Source organism: Malus domestica, chromosome 04 (genome assembly GCF_042453785.1).
Source record: "Malus domestica chromosome 04, GDT2T_hap1".
Classification (NCBI taxonomy): domain Eukaryota; kingdom Viridiplantae; phylum Streptophyta; class Magnoliopsida; order Rosales; family Rosaceae; genus Malus; species Malus domestica.
The window spans coordinates 4,892,621-4,914,201 of NC_091664.1; the positions used below are offsets into that span (position 1 = coordinate 4,892,621).

The 21,581-nt window shown below is 40.1% G+C and overlaps 2 protein-coding genes and 1 long non-coding RNA gene across 3 annotated transcripts; 1 reads left to right on the forward strand and 2 right to left on the reverse strand.

The window, feature by feature from the left end:
* The first annotated feature begins 443 nt into the window (after positions 1-443).
* LOC114824336 (electron transfer flavoprotein-ubiquinone oxidoreductase, mitochondrial) lies at positions 444-15,401 on the forward strand. Its single transcript, XM_029100915.2, has 18 exons — positions 444-962; positions 1,198-1,274; positions 1,858-1,964; positions 2,556-2,637; positions 2,720-2,828; positions 3,521-3,567; positions 3,673-3,747; positions 3,983-4,099; positions 4,235-4,303; positions 11,155-11,247; positions 11,965-12,067; positions 12,231-12,355; positions 12,741-12,790; positions 12,887-12,953; positions 13,047-13,126; positions 14,322-14,450; positions 14,534-14,600; positions 15,208-15,401. The coding sequence occupies exons 1-18, from the start codon at positions 530-532 to the stop codon at positions 15,289-15,291; spliced, it is 1,914 nt and encodes a 637-aa protein (XP_028956748.2). The 5' UTR covers positions 444-529; the 3' UTR covers positions 15,292-15,401.
* A 41-nt stretch (positions 15,402-15,442) lies between these two features.
* LOC103432736 (uncharacterized) lies at positions 15,443-19,041 on the reverse strand. Its single transcript, XM_008370930.4, has 3 exons — positions 18,553-19,041; positions 18,234-18,449; positions 15,443-18,106 (listed from the first exon to the last, which is right to left on the reverse strand). Exons 1-3 carry the CDS (start codon positions 18,901-18,903, stop codon positions 15,614-15,616), a joined length of 3,060 nt encoding a protein of 1,019 aa, XP_008369152.1. The 5' UTR covers positions 18,904-19,041; the 3' UTR covers positions 15,443-15,613.
* Positions 19,042-19,409: 368 nt separating this feature from the next.
* LOC114824337 (uncharacterized) lies at positions 19,410-21,295 on the reverse strand. The gene is made up of 2 exons (XR_011579911.1): positions 20,940-21,295; positions 19,410-19,660 (listed from the first exon to the last, which is right to left on the reverse strand). It is a non-coding gene; the product is annotated as an uncharacterized lncRNA (long non-coding RNA).
* Positions 21,296-21,581: the final 286 nt, after the last annotated feature.

Genomic DNA, 21,581 nt, shown 5'->3' on the forward strand with positions numbered 1-21,581 from the left:
CAAACTGAATTTGAAATAAATTATTATATTCTTGTCGGGCATATATATGACCTATAAAATATGAGAACATGTATACGAAAATTATAAACAGAAATGTTGTGATTTATGCTTTAAAATTTCTTTTTTATGTTCCTCGTTAAGATAAAATTCTGGCATTATGGTTTAAACCGTCTTTTTTTTTTAAAGTTTTGCTAGTATATATTTTTGCAAAATATTAATTACATCCTTAATAAGAGACTTTTTTTTTAAATTTTTGTTAATTTAACCAATGAAAGAGTATTAGTTGTCATTGAATGACATAGCGTTAGTTAAGACCAAATCTATAGACAAAATTTTATAAACTAAATAACACGAAAGTTAATTATTAAATTATTACTTCATATTAATAAACATGCTAATTACTTATTAGTTCATATTTTATCCGTAAATTTTGTCCTTGTGCCATTACCCATCCTCTTTCAAAACGAAACCATTAACCCCCCCCTCCATTTGCTGCAGTGCTCAGATTTTCCTGTTTCTCTCTCTCATCATGATCAGGCTCATAACAAAATCCAAATCTTTCAGGAAACCAAGCTCCTCATCCTCATTTCTATCTTCAATCTCTCCCAGTCCATCTAACCCATTTTCCTCTTCGCCAAAAACAACCCATATACCAAATGGGGGCTATCTCTACGTTCAGCTTCTGGGTCGAAATTTTGCTTCTTTACGATCCCAGATTGGTTCCCGGCCGGAAGTCTCATCTGGGTATTGCCAAAATTGGGTAAATGTTCGGGCAAATGGGACTTTGGGGTCTCAGACCAGGAGTTTGTGCAGTGAACCGGACAGAGAGTCTATTCAATATGATGTTGTCATTGTTGGGGCTGGACCTGCCGGTCTATCGGCAGCGATAAGGATGAAGCAGCTGTGCCGCGAGAAGGATGTTGATTTGTCAGTGTGCGTTGTGGAGAAAGGAGCTGAAGTTGGTATGTTTATAATCACTTGATACTACTTACAAGCTTGAATCTTTCTAGTCACTAGATTAAGATATTTTGTGGGATAAGTGGATAAATATATATATAAATATATGTGTGTGTATACATATATATCCTTGTAATCTGAAATGCCAAGATTGATCTTTGCTTGGCTTTTGGATAATTGAATTGGACTTGCTGTTTCTTATTATGTTTGATCCTTTTGTCATTTTTTGATTACTTATAGGTGCTCACATTATTTCTGGTAATGTTTTTGAGCCCCGGGCACTGAATGAACTTCTCCCACAATGGAAAGATGAAGAGGTACTTATCTGCCTCCTCTCACCTTCCCTTTGGTTTCTGCTTCCCCCGAAGGCTACGAATTTACTTGAACCCTATGCCCTTGTTTCTTTTGTTTTTTTGCTAAGCTATTGAAATCTTTACTTTCAGTGGATGCCAATTGCTTTTGGTTCACTAAATTTTTTATATCTGCAAATAACTCAAATTACAATTGGAAGGTGATAAGATCGTTGTTTTGTATATCAACGTTGTTGCTCATGTTGCCTAATGCTTACCACATGTAGTTTTGAACAGTCTAATCCTTTTGAATAGTCTAATACTTGTTTGTGGTTAGCTGAATAATTTGGCTTCCAAGAAGTTTCTATGGAGAAAAATTTTTACGCTTGTAAAATTTGATTTTGATAGAGTTGGCATTTTTACAGTCATATTTTGAACAAATGGATGTGGCATATGTTGCCTATTCTTTTTCCCTGATATAAGTACAAGGGATATCAGGGCTTTATCTGCTAATGTGGAATGTATTACTCGTTCGAGAAATAATTTGTAACTTACTTACATTTTCTTCCCTTGTATTTTAATGTATATTTTTTGCCAACTTTGTTTGCAGTCACCAATCACTGTACCTGTTACTTCTGACAAGTTTTGGCTTCTTACAAAGGATCGTGCACTTTCACTGCCATCTCCTTTTGATAATAGGGGAAACTATGTTATAAGGTACTTGAAAATTGTGCTATGGGCTGCCATGCATTTTGCACTGTTATGTTTACTGTTCTTCTCTTTAGTTGTGCTGGAAGTTATCAAGAAACTAGCAGTTAATTTGTGACTTTGGCGTGAAATTTGTCTAGAAATTCTTTTGGGTATTTCTCTGATAACCCTATCAGCTCTCATACAATGTTGATGAGCCTTTATTTTTCCCTTGTCAATCTGGTTCTGTTCAACAGCTCATCTACTTGGAGCTAGTGGAATTTTTTTTTAATTTTTCGGTCAATTGGAGCTAGTGGAACTTAAGAAGCTCTAGTATCATGAGACCTCAACTAAAGGGGAGAAATAAAAAGACACCAAAAGTCTATGATTAAATTTTAGGTAACATTTTAATTCGTATCTTATAGTGAGATTTCTTGTCCTTGTTGTCCCTGTTGTTCCTGTGTGATTTTTGTGGTAGAAATGAAATCTTCGTTCAACTTCAAGATTGGCAACATTTTCACGAAGCTCCCTTTTGTTTTTGTCAATATTTCTCTTCACTGTCATTTAATTCATGTATAATTACAGTTAAACAAGCTCTTTATTGTGGACCTTGTGATGCAGTTTAAGTGAGTTGGTACGATGGATGGGAGTGAAGGCAGAAGAGTTGGGAGTAGAAATATATCCTGGCTTTGCTGCTAGTGAGGTATTCCTGTTAACTTTTTTCCTGCTGTTGCTCAATGTACCGTATATTAAATACTGGTATTACAAGTTATCAAATTTGTCAGATATTATATGATACAAACGACACGGTTGTTGGCATTGGAACTAATGATATGGGAATTGCCAAAGATGGTTCAAAGAAGGAAAATTTCCAGCGTGGCATAGAATTGAAAGGCACCTCTCTCTCTCTCTCTCTCTGTCTCTTACTTGTCCTCATGCATGCATGCATGCACATGTGAGTGTGGTCAACAAATATTTGAAGTTGGAAAAGCCCCACTCTGGGCATATGTAGCACATGTGCTCTTACTAGAATTTGGTATTGCCAGTTTTCAAGATTGTAAAGTAACTAGGCGCAATGTTTAGTAGATGACAGATGTGCCACATCAGCTTTACCTAAGGTAATGCAGAGTAGGTATTTTATTTAAGTTAGCTAAATCAAGTGCATTTATCTGTCTAATCGGTGAGGTTAGTTAGATAAGTTAGTTTATAATGAGCTATAAATACTATACTTAACCTTAAGGGGCTGATTATTGTACTGGTTCATTCGAACAGAAATTACAAAAGAGTTTCTTCTTTCTGTTTCAACTTCTCCAGCTTACTTGTGCTTGATTCATGGTTGGTTTTTGCTGTTCAATCAATCATTATATCGATGCTTTATGCTGTATTGTTGGAGATCTTTATCTGAACGAGTCATGTTCATTGATCTTTCCGGGTTACTATCGTTAGGTTTTGCCCTTGTGTGGTGTCATGTCCTGTTAGAACTGTCACTTTATAACTCCAAGAGGAGAACAAAGAGTTATCCACTTGCTTTAGAATTTTCTATGAACTGGTACTGCTTACATGGACTAATTATATCCAATATGCAGGGCGAGTAACACTTCTAGCTGAAGGGTGTCGAGGATCATTATCAGAGGTTTCCAAAAATATTTCCTTTACCTCCAATACATTCCCACTGATTCTAAACTTTCAGTCTTTGTCATTCACATGTAATTCGAATATCTATCTGTTTCTATAACAGCAAATAATGAAAAAGTACAACTTGAGAGAGAAGGGGCATTCACAGCATCAGACCTATGCCTTGGGAATTAAAGAGGTAGCTTACTGTTTAAAGCAAATAAATTAGTCATACTTTAGATATTGTATTCTTACGGCTGTTTCAGAGAGACGTTTCAGCCATTATTTGTTATTGGGATTAATTGATTTTGTGGATTTTTTAATGTTATTTTGTTTTTATTATTTTTGTAAGTTTTAACTAAAAGAAGAGAAATTTCTTGAAATACATACTATTCTGATTTGTAGCTGCTTTCCCACTAACTTTATGTTCTCAGGTTTGGGAAATTGATGAAGGAAAGCATGAGCCCGGTGCTGTGTTGCACACTCTGGGTTGGCCCCTGGATCCAAAGACATACGGCGGTTCATTTTTATACCACATGAAAGATAGACAGGTAGCCAAACTTTTTGATGAATAATTGTCTATTTTATAACGTTGTTAATATTTTCTCTTTTATACTCAGTAAAACAAGGTGATACTTCTGATATAGAGAGTGCAATATTGATGGGTTTCTTGCTTAACTTTTCAGATTTCTATTGGCTTTGTGGTTGCTTTGAATTATCATAACCCTTTCTTGAACCCTTACGAAGAATTCCAGGTAATTAAATCAGTGGTTCTTCTGAATGATCTAAATGCATCTGCTGGCTTTGGATATATGCCTCTCTCTAAATTGATCAAGGGTTTTGCACCATTTTTGGGTACTCAAAATTTTAATGTTTCTAAGTTTTTGTTGTGTACATGCAATTGTAACTCAGAAGAGTGTAGAAACTACTCTTTTTATCGTCGAATCCGGAAGAAAGAAGTGGTTGTAGCTTTGAAGAAGATGAAGCATAAAAAAGCAATAGGCCCAGACGATATACCAATCGAAGTGTGGAAACTTTTGGGAGAGACAGGTATAACATGGCTCACTGACCTTTTCAATAGGATTTTGAAAACGAAGAAGATGCCAAATGAGTGGCGAACGAGCACTTTGGTGCCTATCTACAAGAATAAGGGCGACGTACAAAATTGCATGAACTATAGGGGTATTAAGCTAATGAGTCATACAATGAAGCTCTGGGAGAGAGTCATTGAGCATAGATTGAGGCAAGAGACACGGGTTTCGGACAACCAATTCGGGTTCATGCCAGGGCGCTCAACCATGGAGGCAATCTATCTCTTACGAAGATTGATGGAAAGATATAGAGATGGGAAAAAGGATTTACACATGGTCTTTATAGATTTGGAAAAAGCGTATGATAGGGTCCCAAGAGACATTCTTTGGAGGATTTTAGAGAAGAAAGGAGTACGAGTAGCATATATCCAAGCTATAAAGGATATGTATGAAGGAGCAAAGACTGCCGTAAGAACTCATGAAGGACAAACCGAAAGCTTTCCCATAACTGTAGGATTACATCAAGGCTCATCCTTAAGTCCTTACCTTTTTGCGTTGGTAATGGATGAGTTAACAGGACATATTCAAGATGATATTCCTTGGTGTATGCTGTTCGCAGACGATATAGTGTTGATAGATGAAACTCAGGAAGGGGTAAATGCAAAGCTTAACCTTTGGAGAGAAGTGTTGGAATCTAAAGGTCTTCGCCTAAGCCGATCAAAGACAGAATATATGGAGTGCAAGTTCAGTGCAAATGGAGGCCAAAACGAGTTAGGGGTGAGGATCGGAGATCAAGAAATACCAAAGAGCGACCGTTTTCGTTACCTAGGATCTATCTTGCAAAAGAACGGAGAATTAGATGGAGATCTCAACCATAGAATACAAGCTGGATGGATGAAGTGGAAGAGTGCATCCGGCGTGTTATGTGACCGCCGTATGCCACTGAAGCTCAAGGGAAAATTTTATAGGACGGCAATAAGGCCGGCGATGCTGTATGGCACAGAATGTTGGGCGGTGAAACATCAACACGTACACAAAATGGGTGTAGCGGAGATGAGGATGCTTCGTTGGATGTGTGGGCACACGAGAAAGGATAAGATTAGGAATGAGGATATCCGGGGTAAAGTAGGAGTAGCCGAAATTGAAGGAAAGATGAGAGAAAATCGGTTACGGTGGTTTGGACATGTGCAAAGAAGGCCTACTGACGCTCCGATTAGAAGATGCGACTATGGGACAGAGGTTCAGGGCCGAAGGGGTAGAGGAAGACCTAGGAAAACTTTGGAAGAGACTCTAAGAAAAGACTTAGAGTACTTGGATCTAACGAAGGACATGACACAGGATCGAGCACAATGGCGTTCTAAGATTCATATAGCCGATCCCACTCAGTGACTTGGATTTTCCAAGTCTCCAACCGAGAAGTTTTCCTCACTCGGAAAATTAAGGGAACACTACCCCAACCTACATGCTCCACTCAGAAAGCTTCAACATACAAGCTTCAACAAAAGAAAATTCAAAGAACTTAGCGAAGAAGGCTTTGGTGTATTTAACACAATACGTTGAAATGAAGGAAAGCTTATTTATTGATATCCCCGATAAGCTACAAATATGTACATATACATGAGTCAAAATAAACACACAAGAGGGAGCCTTCACAAAGGTTGCTTAGGAGAAGTCTCAGCAGTCGGTAGAGCCCCAGAAAGAGAAGGCACCGGAGGGGGATCATTTGGAGCCTCAGTACTTGACAAAACCCTAGAAGGAGGAGGCATCAGAGGTTGATCATTTGGAGCTTCATTACGCGGTACAGCCCCAGAAGACGAAGGCAATAAATGCCTTTGGAACAAACCCACAAATCTCTGATGATCAAGTAAAACCTGACCATCAGTTTCCTTCATCTGGTCAAGCTTCCTCTTCATGTTTGTAGCATAGTCATGTGCGAGCCGGTGCAACTGTTTATTCTCATGCTTGAGCCCTCTAATCTCCTGTTTGAGACTCATCACTTCAGCCGCCAATGATTCAACTTGGCGGGTTCGAGCAAATAGGCGTTGGGCCATATTAGACACAGAACCTGCACACTGAACACTGAGAGCTAGCGAATCCTTAACAGCTAACTCATCAGACCGTTTGGAAAGTAGTCTGTTATCTTTGGGAGTGAGAAGGTTCCTGGCCACCACCGCAGCGGTCATATCATTCTTCATCACGGAATCCCCAACGGTAAGAGGACCAGTAGGGGAGACGAAGGATGGGCGCCATATGTTGTCTGGAGAAGGCGGGGCTGCCTCTTCAACAAGGTTCAAGTCAAAACGACGGTCGGAGGGGCCAGACATTTTCAAAGGTGTTGAAGAGAGAAGAGGTCGGACAAATCAAGATCTTAGAAGTGCAAGAATGAAGCTTCTACTGGTGGAGATTCAAGTGTGCTTTGGAACTTAATGCCAGCCCCTATAAAAATCTGCACTCGACGGAGCTTCAGAAATCGAAGAGGCGCCTGCTCAGAAATCGAAGAGGCGTTTGCTTTCTCAAAAGCTGGGCTGCTTAGAGATCACGAGGGTTGATCTCAGAAATCGAAGAGGCGTTTGCTTTCTCAAAAGTTGGGCTGCTCAAAGACCTCGAAGGCTGATCTCAGAAATCGAAGAGGCGCTTGCTTTCTCAAAAGCTGGGCTCCCCAGAGACCACGAGGGCCGATCTCAGAAATCGAAGAGGCACCTACTTTTCCAGCCTTGTCAGCACCTGTCACACGCACACTCAGCTTTGCGGAAATTATGGGCATTATGTCGAAGACTTCTGGGGAAGTAGAAAACACATGAATCTTACTGTTCAATCACCCACTTCCCACACGCAACAATAGCTCATGGGTACCACAGATAACTTTGCCAAAGTTCTCTGCCAAAGTTGAGCACGTGAAGCTTGCAACTCCCACTACATCGCTCTGACCAAGAAGGGTAAAAGAATAGCAAAGAAACAGCACTAACAAAGTTTAGACCCATAAATTTTGAAGGTCTAGCTACCATATTATTACCCACAAGGGTAAAGGAATAGTACCACTGCTGGATAATTGGAAAGTCCCTGTGTGTCAACCTCTGTGCTTCGTGGCAAGGTAGACTAGCAAACATGCCCAACCTTTACTCACATTCGAGAAAACACTCCCAATAAGATTGCTTGCTCCAAAATCGAAGAGGCACCGTCCTCCGAATCTCGAGAGCCAGACTCCCAACATGACTAAAAGGTCGTACCCAGTGCACAAGACTCCCAACATGACTACTTTCTTAAAAATCGAAGAGAGGGTAAAGGAACAGTACCATTGCTGGATAATTGGAAAGTCCCTGTGTGTCAACCTCTGTGCTTCGTGGCAAGGTAGACTAGCAAACATGCCCAACCTTTACTCACATTCGAGAAAATACTCCCAACAAGATTGTTTGCTCCAAAATCGAAGAGGCACCGCCCTCCGAATCTCGAGAGCCAGACTCCCAACATGATTACTTTCTCACAAATCGAAGAGACACTGCTCCCCGAATCTTCGAGAGCCAGACCCCCAGCATGATTGCTTTCTCAAAAATCGATGAGGCATCGTTCTCCGAATCAATCGAAGAGGCGCTCGCTTTCTCAAAAGCTGGGCTGCTTAGAGACCACGAGGGCCGATCTCAGAAATCGAAGAGGCACCTACTTTTCTAGCCTTGTCAGCACCTGTCACACGCACACTCAGCTTTGCAGAAATTATGGGCATTCTGTCGAAGACTTCTGGTGAAGTAGAAAGCACATGAATCTTACTGTTCAATCACCCACTTCCCACACGCAACAATAGCTCATGGGTACCACAGATAACTTTGCCAAAGTTCTCTGCCAAAGTTGAGCACGTGAAGCTTGCAACTCCCACTACATCGCTCTGACCAAGAAAGGTAAAAGAATATCAAAGAAACAGCACTAACAAAGTTTAGACACATAAATTTTGAAGGTCTAGCTACCATATTATTACCCACAAGGGTAAAGGAACAGTACCACTGCTGGATAATTGGCAAGTCCCTGTTTGTCAACCTATGTGCTTCGTGGCAAGGTAGACTAGCAAACATGCCCAACCTTTACTCACATTCGAGAAAACACTCCCAACAAGATTGCTTGCTCCAAAATCGAAGAGACACCGTCCTCCGAATCTCGAGAGTCAGACTCCCAACATGACTACTTTCTCAAAATCGAAGAGAGGGTAAAGGAACAGTACCATTGCTGGATAATTGGAAAGTCCCTGTGTGTCAACCTTTGTGCTTCGTGGCAAGGTAGACTAGCAAACATGCCCAACCTTTACTCACATTCGAGACAACACTCCCAACAGATTGCTTGCTCCAAAATCGAAGAGGCACCGCCCTCCGAATCTCGAGAGCCAAACTCCCAACATGATTACTTTCTCAAAAATCGAAGAGACACTGCTATCCGAATCTCGAGAGCCAGACCCCCAGCATGATTGCTTTCTCAAAAATCGAAGAGGCATCGTTCTCCGAATCTCGAGAGCCAGATACCACAGACCACTTTTTCAAAGTGCTCTGACAGAGTTAAAACATGTGAAACTGGCAGCTCCCACTACCGTGCTATGACCAAGCAGAGTAAAGGAATAACATTACTACTTCTTAGGGAGACTCCTATATATGTCGACCTCCATCCCCAACAGACAGGCAGACCTGCAAAAATGCTCAACCCTTCATCATATCTGAGAGGGCACTCCCAACGAAGCCTTTCGAAATATTCAGCTTTCCTTCCCCCCGATAATACCTCTGCAAACAAGCTATACTAGAGCAAGAATATCTCATATCATCAGGGTTAAAAGCAAGAGTATCCCATATCATGCTTTTTCCCTGTCTTTTCCTTTGGCCTTGTTTTTACCTGCAAGACAAGGAGAAAGAGAGCAATCAGTCAGCACTTGGAATCAAGCTTCCAGCCAGGAACTGACTGCCTGGAACCCCTTACCTGATTACTTACCTGGCATTGCTCTCGAGTACTCATCTTCAACATCTTATATTTCCAGGGAAGATTCCGCATCTGCTTGAGGAACAGATAAGGCAAGTGCGAAGGATACAAGGAAGCATGTGGAGACAAGCGTAACAGCACACGTGCCGATACATCCATTACTCTGTCAAAAGCAAAAGTATCCCATATCAGCAGGGTGGAACGTACTCTAGATTTGATGGACTTGTTTTGACCCTCAAATTCTTCAGTCGGCCTTATACTCTGGAGGAAACCAGAAAACCCTCCAGCTCAGTTCAAGAATAAGCCTGTGGAAAGTTACTTCTTCAAAAGCAAAAGTATCTCATATCATCTCTTCTCATTTTTCTTCTCTTTATCCTTCATGCTGCTGCAAGATGGGGAGAAGGTGAACAATCAGTCGGAGCTCTGATTGCTTACCTTGTCTGTCACCTCTTTCAGCAGACCCCCTAGCTCGGCGACTTGGGGGACTCCTACTACATGGTTTGTATCGCGCTTGACCAAGCCTGAAACTACAAGTAAGCTTCAAGTGAAATTGATACATTACCTTGTGCATCTCCACCAGTTAAAGATACCACCCCTGGATGGAGGAATAGTACTTCCAGAGAAGATGCCACATCTACCTATGAGACAGATAAGGCAAGTCAAGACGACACCACACTCCGATACTTAGAAGTTTCGTGATTACGAGATCATTCTCCCACAATATTTCCTAATGTCATTTGTACTAAATCTTTCACTTGTACTCACTAAAGGAGAGCTTGAACCTATGTACTTGTGTAAACCCTTCACAATTAATGAGAACTCTTCTATTCCGTGGACGTAGCCAATCTGGGTGAACCACGTACATCTTGTGTTTGCTTTCCTATCTCTATCCATTTATATACTTATCCACGCTAATGACCGGAGCAATCTAGCGAAGATCACAAAAAGCGACCGTTTTCGCTACCTAGGATCTATCTTGCAAGAGAACGGAGAATTAGATGGAGATCTCAACCATAGAATACGAGCTGGATGAATGAAGTGTAAGAATGCATCCGGCGTGTTGTGTGACCGTCGTAGGCCACTGAAGCTCAAGGGAAAATTTTATAGGACGGCAATAAGGCCAGCGATGTTGTATGGCACAGAATGTTGGGCGGTGAAGCATCAACACGTACACAAAATGGGTGTAGCGGAGATGAGGATGCTTCGTGGGATGTGTGGGCACACGAGAAAGGATAAGATTGGGAAGGAGGATATCCGAGGTAAAGTAGGAGTAGCCGAAATTGTAGGAAAGATGAGAGAAAATCGGCTCCGGTGATTTGGACATGTGCAAAGAAGGCCGAATGACGCTCCGGTTCGAAGATGTGACTACGGGACAGAGGTTCAGGGCCGAAGGGGTAGAGGAAGACCTAGGAAAACTTTGGAAGAGACTCTAAGAAAAGACTTAGAGTACTTGGATCTAACGGAGGACATGACACAAAACCGAGCGCAATGGCGTTCTAGGATTCATATAGCCGACCCCACTTAGTGGGAAAAGGCTTTGTTGTTGTTGTTGTTGTTGTTTAGTGAATACAATACTTCCAAGTTCTTTGTCATTTATCTGACCTGAAAAAAAAATTCGGTCCTAGTAGAAATTCAAACATCATCCTGCAATCAAAACACTGCTGGAAGGTGGGACTGTTCTTCAATATGGGGCTCGCACCTTGAATGAGGGTGGTTTTCAGGTAAATTAGTAATTTCTATTTTACATGATATGTGTACAATACATCAAGAAAGAAGTTCAATGGAATGCTATCACTCTGAATTTTCTCCACATGGCTGCATCATGTATCTTTTTAAATTGGATATCCATGGACAACGATTGTAAATATTCAAAATTATCCCCTATAAGTATGCTGTCACCACTGAATGAAATGTTTACTGAAGAGTTAAGGTAGGAGGCTTTAAGAACAGAGTTTCCCATAGCTGGATCTCATTGTTGTCAATCATAGTAATTTCATGTAAGATGTAGTTAAAGCACACTGCAAGCAGAAGTAGACAATTTGTAATCCTTCTTCTCCTTGGTTTCTCAACTTTTGATTGTAAAGCGTAATGCCCTATTGCCAGACATTCTAGCGACATAGGTGCTTATGTTGCCACACAGTGTATAGGGACCACACATTCAGGCAAAAGTTTACCTGATCAATGGTTTAGATTTACAGTTTGGCATATGTGGTCAGACTATCATTCTGAACCATGGATAAGATGGGTGTTTGCTTAACGTGTGGTGCCAGATTTATAGTCTTGCGACATGTCTGCTATACCGTAAGGGAACAGTACTCTCTCTGCTTCCTCTCTGCGTATTTATAATTATATAGATGTGTTCGTAACTATGTATATATCATTTATTTTTCTGTTATACATGTTATACAAATACAAATATGATGATAGTTAAATTTCAGTCTATCCCGTATCCAGTTTTCCCTGGAGGAGCACTTATTGGATGTTCAGCTGGCTTTTTAAATGTACCTAAAATAAAAGGAACTCATACTGCAATGAAATCAGGTATCATTCACCAAATAGTTGTTCATCTGGTTTATGTTTTATCTTACTTCTATTCAGCTGAAAATAATTCAGCTGGCTTTTTTATGCGTTACATAAGTGCCCGTACTTCTAAATTGCTTTTAAGTTCATGAAGATATCTAACTTATTAGTTATATTACTACAGGCATGCTAGCTGCAGAAGCTACATTCAGTCTACTTCATGAAGGCTCACGCATGGAAAAATATTGGGATGCTTTAAGGAATTCTTGGATATGGGAAGAACTGTACCGAGCTCGGAACTTCCGACCAGTTAGTATAAAAATCCATTTCTTTCTCCTTTGTTTATGGTTTCGGAGTTTATCTACTCCCTATTTTTGCCCTACAGTTCTACAGTTGATAGCTTTTTATTGTAATCATTGGGGGATCAATTACCTCCTTTTTGAGCCCTATACTAATGGGTCAGCTCAGATAACTGTTACTCTACTGCGCTCCATCTCGTTCAGATTGATTATATAATTACCTGATCCATGCAAAGTTTTGACTCATTTTTTCCTTGGTTTTCATTTCTTGGAGTAAGTTGAAAAAGGCAAAATTTGTTTTATGTGGCTGGTTTTATCTGATGCTTCTTACTTTAAGCTTCGTACGTGGAAATTTATTATAGTTTATGGTCACTGACCTTTGTGTATTATTGTAGGCATTCGAATATGGACTTATTCCTGGCCTGGCCTTAAGTGCTTTAGAACAGTGAGATCATATTGCTCCTTATTACTTCGACTGATTAGTAATTTCTCATACTATTTGATGTTCAAACCTTAGTTGCCAATATTTTCTGCCTATCAGTTACATAATGAAAGGAAGATCTCCCTGGACGCTGAAGCATGGAAAACCAGACCATGAAGCAACAAATGTAAGACATTATTCTGAAAACTATGGACTCAAACTACAGACTCAAATAGTCAGCACACTACAGTTTGGTACTAAGTGATTCAAATATTTGCAGGTTGCACAGTTCCACTCTCCAATTCAATATCCAAAGCCAGATGGGGTTTTATCTTTCGATATTCCAACCTCCTTACACAGGTTTTTAATACCAACTTTCTTGTATTCATGTTTCTTTTGGTTAAAGATTGGAGTGTAACAGTTTTCAAAGGTACCACCTTGCCAACATATGTTATACAATCAGGTTTTCATAACCTACTTCCCCAGGCTCTGAAATTAAATATATGTGAATATAATGGCATGGAATGGAGGTTTTTCAGAGTTCTAGAACTCAGGGCACATCAATGTTTAAAATGAAATCCCACTTCTTTGTGAATGAAGTAATGAACAATGGGGACTTGCACGGAACTGTTAAAAGAGTCCAGAGGATATTTGCTCCAAAAGAGAGCCCTCTCACATCCCCTTTTTCATGTCTTAAGCTAAGCTTCTATTGGAGTTGCATGCTTCTAGCATAGATCCTTTTGGACAGTTATGTTTTGTTCCTTCCCAACATGATTCCGCTCCACAGTAGTTTGAGGGAGTTATCCTACTTTAACAGAAATAGTTTGGTAAGGCCAACCTCTGGTACAAAGGTGCCCCCATTTCCCACTCTTAGTATGTGGTGAAATTGAGGTTTAACCTCAATGTGGTTCAAGTTGGCAGTTAAAGACTTGAGAAGCGGAGATGTGCTAGGCTGAGAGCCTAGGTTAAAAGGAATTCTTTGTTCTGTCCTTGAGTTTCGGCAATGAATTAAGAAAAATTAAGATTTTTTTCTTTTGTGCTTCACTAAAACCCAAAAAGAGAAAGGATACGTGTAGCTGACTACTAATAGGTAGGAGTTGAGGGACAATCATTGTCATTCCGTCGGAATATTGCCACTTGTATGTAGCTTCTAACTGTCAAGCATTGTGTATTTGAAGACCACTAATATAGATTAACAAAATATTCTCACAATTATGGTTGAGCGTTTTAGTGTATTGCATTTCACCAGAAAAATGAATACGGCTTCGTCATGGTGTGAGTGTCTAGTGACCATGGAGGTTTTCTACTGGATGTTTCAGTGTGCAACAAAAGCTCCTATTTCCTTTTATTCTTTTCCGGAATCCAGTTTATTAAGGATTTTTATCTCTTTGTATATGTGGTTTGTGTGTTTGGGTATGCCTCGATGATTTTGTACTTTCTAAATTTTTCTTTAGCTGTCAAAGAACTAGCAACTCAGACTGATATTGGTACTTTCCTGCTTGCTCTTGTCCTATTTTGTAGTAAGTTATGAATTTATCTTTGTTTGCTTGTATAGGAGCAACACAAATCATGAACATGACCAACCACCTCACCTTCGGTTGAGAGACCCCAACATTCCTGAACTTGTAAATTTGCCAGAGTATGCTGGCCCCGAGTCACGATACTGTCCTGCACGTGTATACGAGTAACGTCCATTCTATTATTGCTTGTGTTTGATTGGCCATCTGTAAAAGGATTCTCTTATTCATCTCAAGTTTTAAACTGTAGGTATGTCCCTGATGAAGAGGGTCAGCCGAAGTTGCAGATCAATGCTCAGAATTGCCTACATTGCAAGGTAATTTGAAGGGGTAGTAAGAGCTACCTTTTATGCATGCCAAATTTTCAACATATAAGCATCCCCATTATGCACACATAAGGCCGGAAAAGTTCCATACTACAGTTAAGAAAGAGAGCTTAATAGTTTATGTCCCGGCCAACATTTTATTTAGTTTTCTTGAATTCTTATTCCGGCATATCTCATACACCTTTACTAGTTCATCTTGCACTTCGTACAATTAATCTTTCGGGAGAGGTTTTGGTCCGCAAATCAAATTTACACATCTCTTTATCCCACACTCGTGTCATTCTGGAAGTCGTAAGTTGGGAACCATACATAGTAGGATGCTTTCACATGCAATGGTTGCTTCCAACACTCTTACATCAACCGATCTTTTATCTTTTTTCGAAGTTTTGAGGATGCACTGGTAACCTACAAACTTTGTTGGTCATCTTTTTAATCTCAGGGTTGCAACTGCCCGCTTGTATGCTGAAAAACAAAACCTGGCAGTCTGCATCGATTGTTCGGCCAAATATTTACCTTGCTTGAACAAAAACGAATAAACAAAAAGCAGTCATTTCTTTTTGTTGCCTTACAACGTCTTCTTGCACTATGTGTTTTACAGGCATGCGATATCAAAGACCCGAAGCAAAACATCAACTGGACTCCACCGGAAGGAGGTGGCGGTCCAGGCTACTCCATAATGTAGAGAGTAAACAAGTTGTTTTGCTATTGTCATTGCTAAATGTTACAGTTTGTGTATACAATAATTCTACTGTGTTTTCGCCAACGTGAATAAAATGTTGAATCAAAATCGAACGCATGGTTGTCTGCGGTCTCACAATGTGACAGTTACAAAATGTGGTTGGAGGGTGCGTCGCAGCCCTCGCTTAGAAAATGCCTGAATTACGTAAAAATGTAGGATCCGCGAGTACAAAGAAGTTGGAAAAGAAGAAAAGAAAACAACATTCCGCAACCATATAATTGTTGGCTCATAACACCTTCGCCCGCGCCTTCCATTGAATCTATGGCTACGTGACTACATCAACAGTCCTAGCCAATTCAACAGCTGCTCCGACATAACTATGCGGCGTTAACTTTAGTAGATTGGTCTTGGCTTCATTAGGTAATTCCAGGCCTTGTATAAAATCTACTATACTCTCCTTGGTAACAGCTCTTCCTCTGGTTAGTTCCTTCAACTTCTCGTAGGGCTCAGGAACTCCGTATCTTCGCATAACCGTCTGTATTGGTTCAGCAAGAACTTCCCAGGTAAGGTTCAAGTCCTCAGATATGCAACCTTCGTTGACCTGAAGCTTTGATATTCCCTGAAGAGTGCTTTTGTAGGCAAGAAGAGAATGCCCCAATCCCAAACCCATGTTCCTCAAAACAGTTGAATCCGTCAAGTCACGCTGCCAACGTGAAATTGGTAACTTCATGCTCAGATGACAAAGATTCCCATTAGCCACGCCGAGATTACCTTCACTGTTTTCAAAATCAATAGGGTTTACCTTGTGAGGCATCGTTGATGACCCAATCTCACCGGCCTTAGTTATTTGCTTGAAATAACCCAAAGATATGTAGTCCCATATATCTCTATCAAAGTCGATCAATATGGTATTGAACTGGCAAATTGCATGAAAGAGTTCTGCCATGTAGTCGTGAGGTTCAATCTGCGTGACATACGGATTAAAGCTCAATCCAAGAGATGTTACAAACTCTTCAGCAATCTGAGGCCAATCAACATCAGGATAGGCGACAAGATGAGCATTGTAATTTCCAACAGCCCCAGCAAATTTCCCCATTATCTCCACCCTAGAAATCTCTTGCCTTTCTCTTCTTAATCTGACAGCAAAATTTGCCATTTCCTTTCCCAAAGTTGTGGGTGAAGCAGGCTGTCCGTGAGTACGAGATAGCATAGAAATATGAGCATTGTCTTTAGCCATTTTGCATATTGCCTCAATCAAATCATCCATGACTGGATATATGACATCATTCATGGCTCCTTTCAACATCAATGCATGTGCGAGGTTGTTGATGTCCTCAGACGTGCAAGCAAAATGAACAAATTCAAGTACCTTGGCTATTTCTGGATGTGGTTGGCATCTCTGTTTCAAATAGTACTCCACCGCCTTCACGTCATGGTTTGTCACTCTCTCAATCTTCTTTATTTCTAATGCATCGTTATTACTAAATCCATCAATTATTTCTAGCAAATACAACCGAGCATTTTCACTAAAGGTAGGTACCTCTGTGACTTGAGGGATTTGTGAAAGCCATAGCAACCATTTGATCTCAACTAGAACACGGAAATAGATCAAACCATACTCACTCATGTACGGAGCCAAGTCCTTGACTTTACCCCAATACCGACCATCCAATGGTGACAACGCCATCAAACTGACAAGCTCAGATTCACCAGAAGATTTAGCAGACACCATCTTCACACTCTCAGTGTTATCATTGGTGTTATTTCTGGTGTATCTAACAGCCATATCCACCGTCCTGGCCAGTTTAACAGCTGCTCCAACATAGCTATGCGGTGTCAGCTTTGATAAAATGGACTTTGGTTCTTCAGGTAATTCCAAGCCTTTGATGAACTCTCTTATACTTTCTTTGGTAACTGTTCTTCCTCTTGTTAGTTCCTTCAGCTTCTCATAAGGCTCAGGAACACTATATCTTCGCATAATAGTTTGTACTGCTTCCGCAAGCACCTCCCAAGACTGGTTCAACTCTTCACTCATGCGAGCTTCATTAACCTGTAGCTTTGCTATTCCCTGCAGTGTGCTTCTGTAAGCAAGAAAAGAGTGACCTAATCCAACACCCATGTTCCTCAGAACAGTAGAATCAGTCAAGTCACGCTGCAAACGTGATTTAGGCAACTTCTCACTCAGGTAGGAAAGACTTCCACCAGCAAAACCAAGATTACCTTCACTATTTTCAAAATCAATAGGGTTCACTTTGTGAGGCATTGTTGACGACCCAATTTCACCAGCCTTAGTTGTCTGCTTGAAGTAACCCAAAGATATGTAGCGCCATATATCACTATCAAAGTCGATCAATATATTATTGAAACGGTTGAGGGCATTGAAAATTTTTGACATATAGTCATGAGTCTCAATCTGAGTAACGTAAGGATTAAAACTCACTCCAAGAGATGTTACAAACTCTTCAGCAATCTGAGGCCAATCAACATCAGGATATGCAACAAGATGAGCATTGTAATTTCCTACTGCACCAGCAAACTTCCCCATGATTTCAACCTGAGAAATTCTGCGCCTTTGTATGCTTAACCTGACAGCGAAAATTGCCATTTCCTTCCCCAAAGTGGTGGGTGAGGCAGTCTGACCGTGCGTGCGAGAAAGCATGGGAACGGACGCGTTATCCTTTGACATGTCACAAATTGCCTCAACCAACTCATCCATGACGGGAAACATAACATTGTTGATAGCATCTTTCAACATCAACGCATGAGCAAGATTGTTGATGTCCTCAGATGTGCAAGCAAAATGGAAAAACTCAAGCACCTACAATAACAAAACATTACACAATTCTCAAACATATGAAACGAAGCTATCAACGGGACGGTATCAAATATAAAGGAGCAGCTTCAAGCTTGTTTCGGAATTTAAATGACTCGATAAAGGGATTCACCTTAGCTATCTCTGGATGCGAACTGCATTTCTGTTTCAAAAAATACTCCACTGCTTTCACATCATGATTAGTAATTTTCTCAATCTTCTTTATTTCCGCTGCATCATCGACGCTAAATCCATCGATGATTCCTTGCAAGTAAGATTGAGCATCTCCACTGAAACTGGGCACCTCTGTGACCTCAGGGATTTGTGAAAGTTTCAACAGCCATTTTATCTGAAATTAAGAAAAACAATAACACCTTCATCAAATTCAAAATTCAAATAAAGAAAACGCAACAAAAAATTACGAAAACTCGGTAGCAAATTAAACGAAGTACCTCAACGAAAACTCTGTAGTAGATTAGGGCATATTCGCTCATAAAAGGAGCCAATTCCTTGACTTTACCCCAATAACGGCCGTCCAACGGCGACAAAGCCGTCAAAATCGAATGCCCGATTTCGACTTTGCCGTGGCATGTACCATTGGTATCTTCGATGGCGGCTCTTAGAGAGCAGTCCATGCGGCTCCGAGAGAGTGACAAAGAAGAAGTGTTGGAAGAACGATGAAGGTATGGGGCTTTGGATGGCACAGAACTGAAGAAGCAGGAGAGTTGGTTGCAGTTCGGAGCCCTAGAAGAAAAAGAAGAGGAAGGAGAAGAGGCTCCGACGTCGATGAATCGGAAGGTCATTTTGACGAGCTCGGAAATCCCAAGGAAAATCCCAGAAAGGGGTCTGAAAACCCTAGATAGGTGGCGAAGAGGATGATGGAGGCGCGCGGTAAACACTCCGAAAACCAAAAATTTAATCGATACTAAAACTGAAACACTGTTCCTAACTGACTATTTTGCCCCTGTTTATTTTTTATTATTACGTTTCTGCCATTGCCTGAGATAATATATATTAGGGCTGGGTTCGGTTCTTATCGGTTCGGTTTTTTTTGTCAAAACCGAAACCAAACCGAAATTTCGGTTCGGCCTAAATTTTTTTCGGTTCGGTTTTTTTGGTTCGGTTTTGGTTTTTTTTCGGTTTTTTTTTTTTTTTCCTCCAAAAAATGCAAAACAACCACAACATAAGATAGAAATAGAAAATATGACATGTTTCCATCTCTACGTATAAAGTCTCATAAAACTTACTAATTAATCTAAAAACATAAAGTCTCATAAAACTAAAAGTCTTCAAAAAATGAAAATAAACATTTAAAGTCCAACTAGAAATAGAATCAATCATCAATCAAGTTTAAGTCTTCAAAAAGTCCAAATTAAACATCAAAGTTTAAGTCTTCAAAAAGTCCAAATTTAAACATCACACAAGTCAAATAAACCTTCAAGGTTTCATCACTTCATGTCTTGCACAAATAAAATCTTCCAAGTCTTCAAGCTCAAGCTCAACGCATAGGCGGCCTAGGAGGCAACATAGCACCTTTCTTTGAGCTTCTCCTTGCCATTTCTACATACAAATAAAAAAAAAAAAAACATGATGTAAAGCAAGCGTGCAACATAGCATCTAGTTAAAATAGTCTAATAAAACCAAATGCAATAAGTAAAATTACCTTTCTCAACTTCTTCACAAAACTCAATCTCCTCAATGGTTGGCTCATGATGTAATGCTACATGAATTGACCTAAGCCAATTTTGTGTACATATCAAAGCCTCTACCATTTTTGGACTCAAAGAACTACGATATGGATCAATTATTCGTCCACTTGTGCTAAAGGATACATCATTGAGAAGCAAAGGTAAGATACAAAACACAAACTATATGCACAAATGTAGTTATCAGCCATCTAGATACCTCATTGATTAAGAAGAAAAAGAAAACAAATTTGCCAAGTGATTATAATGAACTGCATCCATTTCAGATGATATAATGAACTGCTAGCCCAAATTCCAAGTGATTATACAGAAGCTGTAAAACTGAAACTATTAACTTTCTTTGAGTTTCGCACTTGTTTAAGTTGAAATTAAACCGACTTGATAATCCAAATTTGCCAAACTGACCCCAACGTACTGAAAATATTTTTGGCACACATACTTGGCATAATTGAAATTTCCAGCAACTATAGTACATAGTTACTAGCGAAGAAAACAATGACACCTTAGTTCAAAGTATCTGGATCTACAAACTAAACATGCAACGAGAAAAAACTCTCACATACTTCCCTTAAAGGTTCATCTGCTGTACTAAAAAATTAACTAATGAACCATGTTAGAGCAAAAACGCAACAGTTTGTATTATTTATAACAAAACGTAAACAAGCCTTGTGACTTGAATAAGCTAAAGACAGTCCATGCCATGGCAAAATTTGACAGATTTAAGACAACATTGCTAATGACTTCAACTCTTCTTCCTCGCATCCTGTGTAGTACTAAAATCTTATACAAAACATCTGCAGAAGAACCCATCTCGTACACATCTAAGTCACTGGAGATGGAACGAGTTAAAGAAATCAAAGCATCTGCAGAACCCATCTCGTACACATCTAAGTCACTGGAGATGGAACGAGTTAAAGACCATTACGATATAGACAACAAAAATTAAAGAAATCAATCACAAACCATTTACGATATAGACAAATGATCGCAATCAATTCAACAATCCCTACAAACAAACCATTTAAGTACAACCGCAGACTGGAGCCAATATGATAGCGGGTCATATATGTTGACGGAACCAACGAAATTGAAAAAAAAAATATGCAAAACGCATCATGGGGTGAGAGACTAACCTTGCAAATGAGGGAATTTGTGGGTCGAGACTTGAGCCTTGAAACGGCGAGAGGGAGGAAGTCGTGGGTCGCAGGGGTGACAGATTCAGATTGAGAGTGAGACGGCGACGGCGAGTGAGAGGGATAAGAGAAAGGTCGCTGAGACGGCGATGGCGAGTGAGAGACAGGTCGCTGAGAAAGTGAGAGAGATTTGGAATGACACCGTTCAAGAGAAAGGGAATAGGAAAGGAATGGGTTTTCGGTTCTATTTGGTGTTTAGGGTTTCAGAGTTCTTCAGATACTGAAGAAGGATTGAATTGAAGGAAAGGAAGGCATGCAAGGACGAACGAAGCGAACGACACCGTTCAAGAGAAAAACGACGTCGTTTTTCCTTACTTCGGTTTGGTCCGGTTTTCGAACCCCAGAAATCGAACTGAACTGAACCAGTTTTGGTTCGGTCCGGTTTTACACTTTCGGTTCGATTTTTTTTTGTCTCGGTTCGGTATTCGGTTCGGTTTTTTTCGGTTTTTGGTTTTTTGAACCCACCCCTAATATATATACATTATATTATTTTTTTATTTTTTCTTATTCTCGCTTTTCTCTTTTCCCTCTCGCTGTTCTCCCCCGACTGCGGTTCACCGTCAAACTGTTAAACGAGAAAAC

Excerpts from the sequence above, each read along its gene's own strand:
- LOC114824336 (XM_029100915.2), top strand. The coding sequence starts at position 530 with ATGATCAGGCTCATAACAAAATCCAAATCTTTCAGGAAACCAAGCTCC. Across the intron at positions 4,304-11,154 it reads ACCCTTACGAAGAATTCCAG|AAATTCAAACATCATCCTGC; the intron begins GTAATTAAATCA and ends CGGTCCTAGTAG. Across the intron at positions 13,127-14,321 it reads ATTCCAACCTCCTTACACAG|GAGCAACACAAATCATGAAC; the intron begins GTTTTTAATACC and ends TTGCTTGTATAG.
- LOC103432736 (XM_008370930.4), bottom strand. The coding sequence starts at position 18,903 with ATGACCTTCCGATTCATCGACGTCGGAGCCTCTTCTCCTTCCTCTTCT. Across the intron at positions 18,450-18,552 it reads ACTACAGAGTTTTCGTTGAG|ATAAAATGGCTGTTGAAACT; the intron begins GTACTTCGTTTA and ends TCTTAATTTCAG. Across the intron at positions 18,107-18,233 it reads CGCATCCAGAGATAGCTAAG|GTGCTTGAGTTTTTCCATTT; the intron begins GTGAATCCCTTT and ends TTGTTATTGTAG.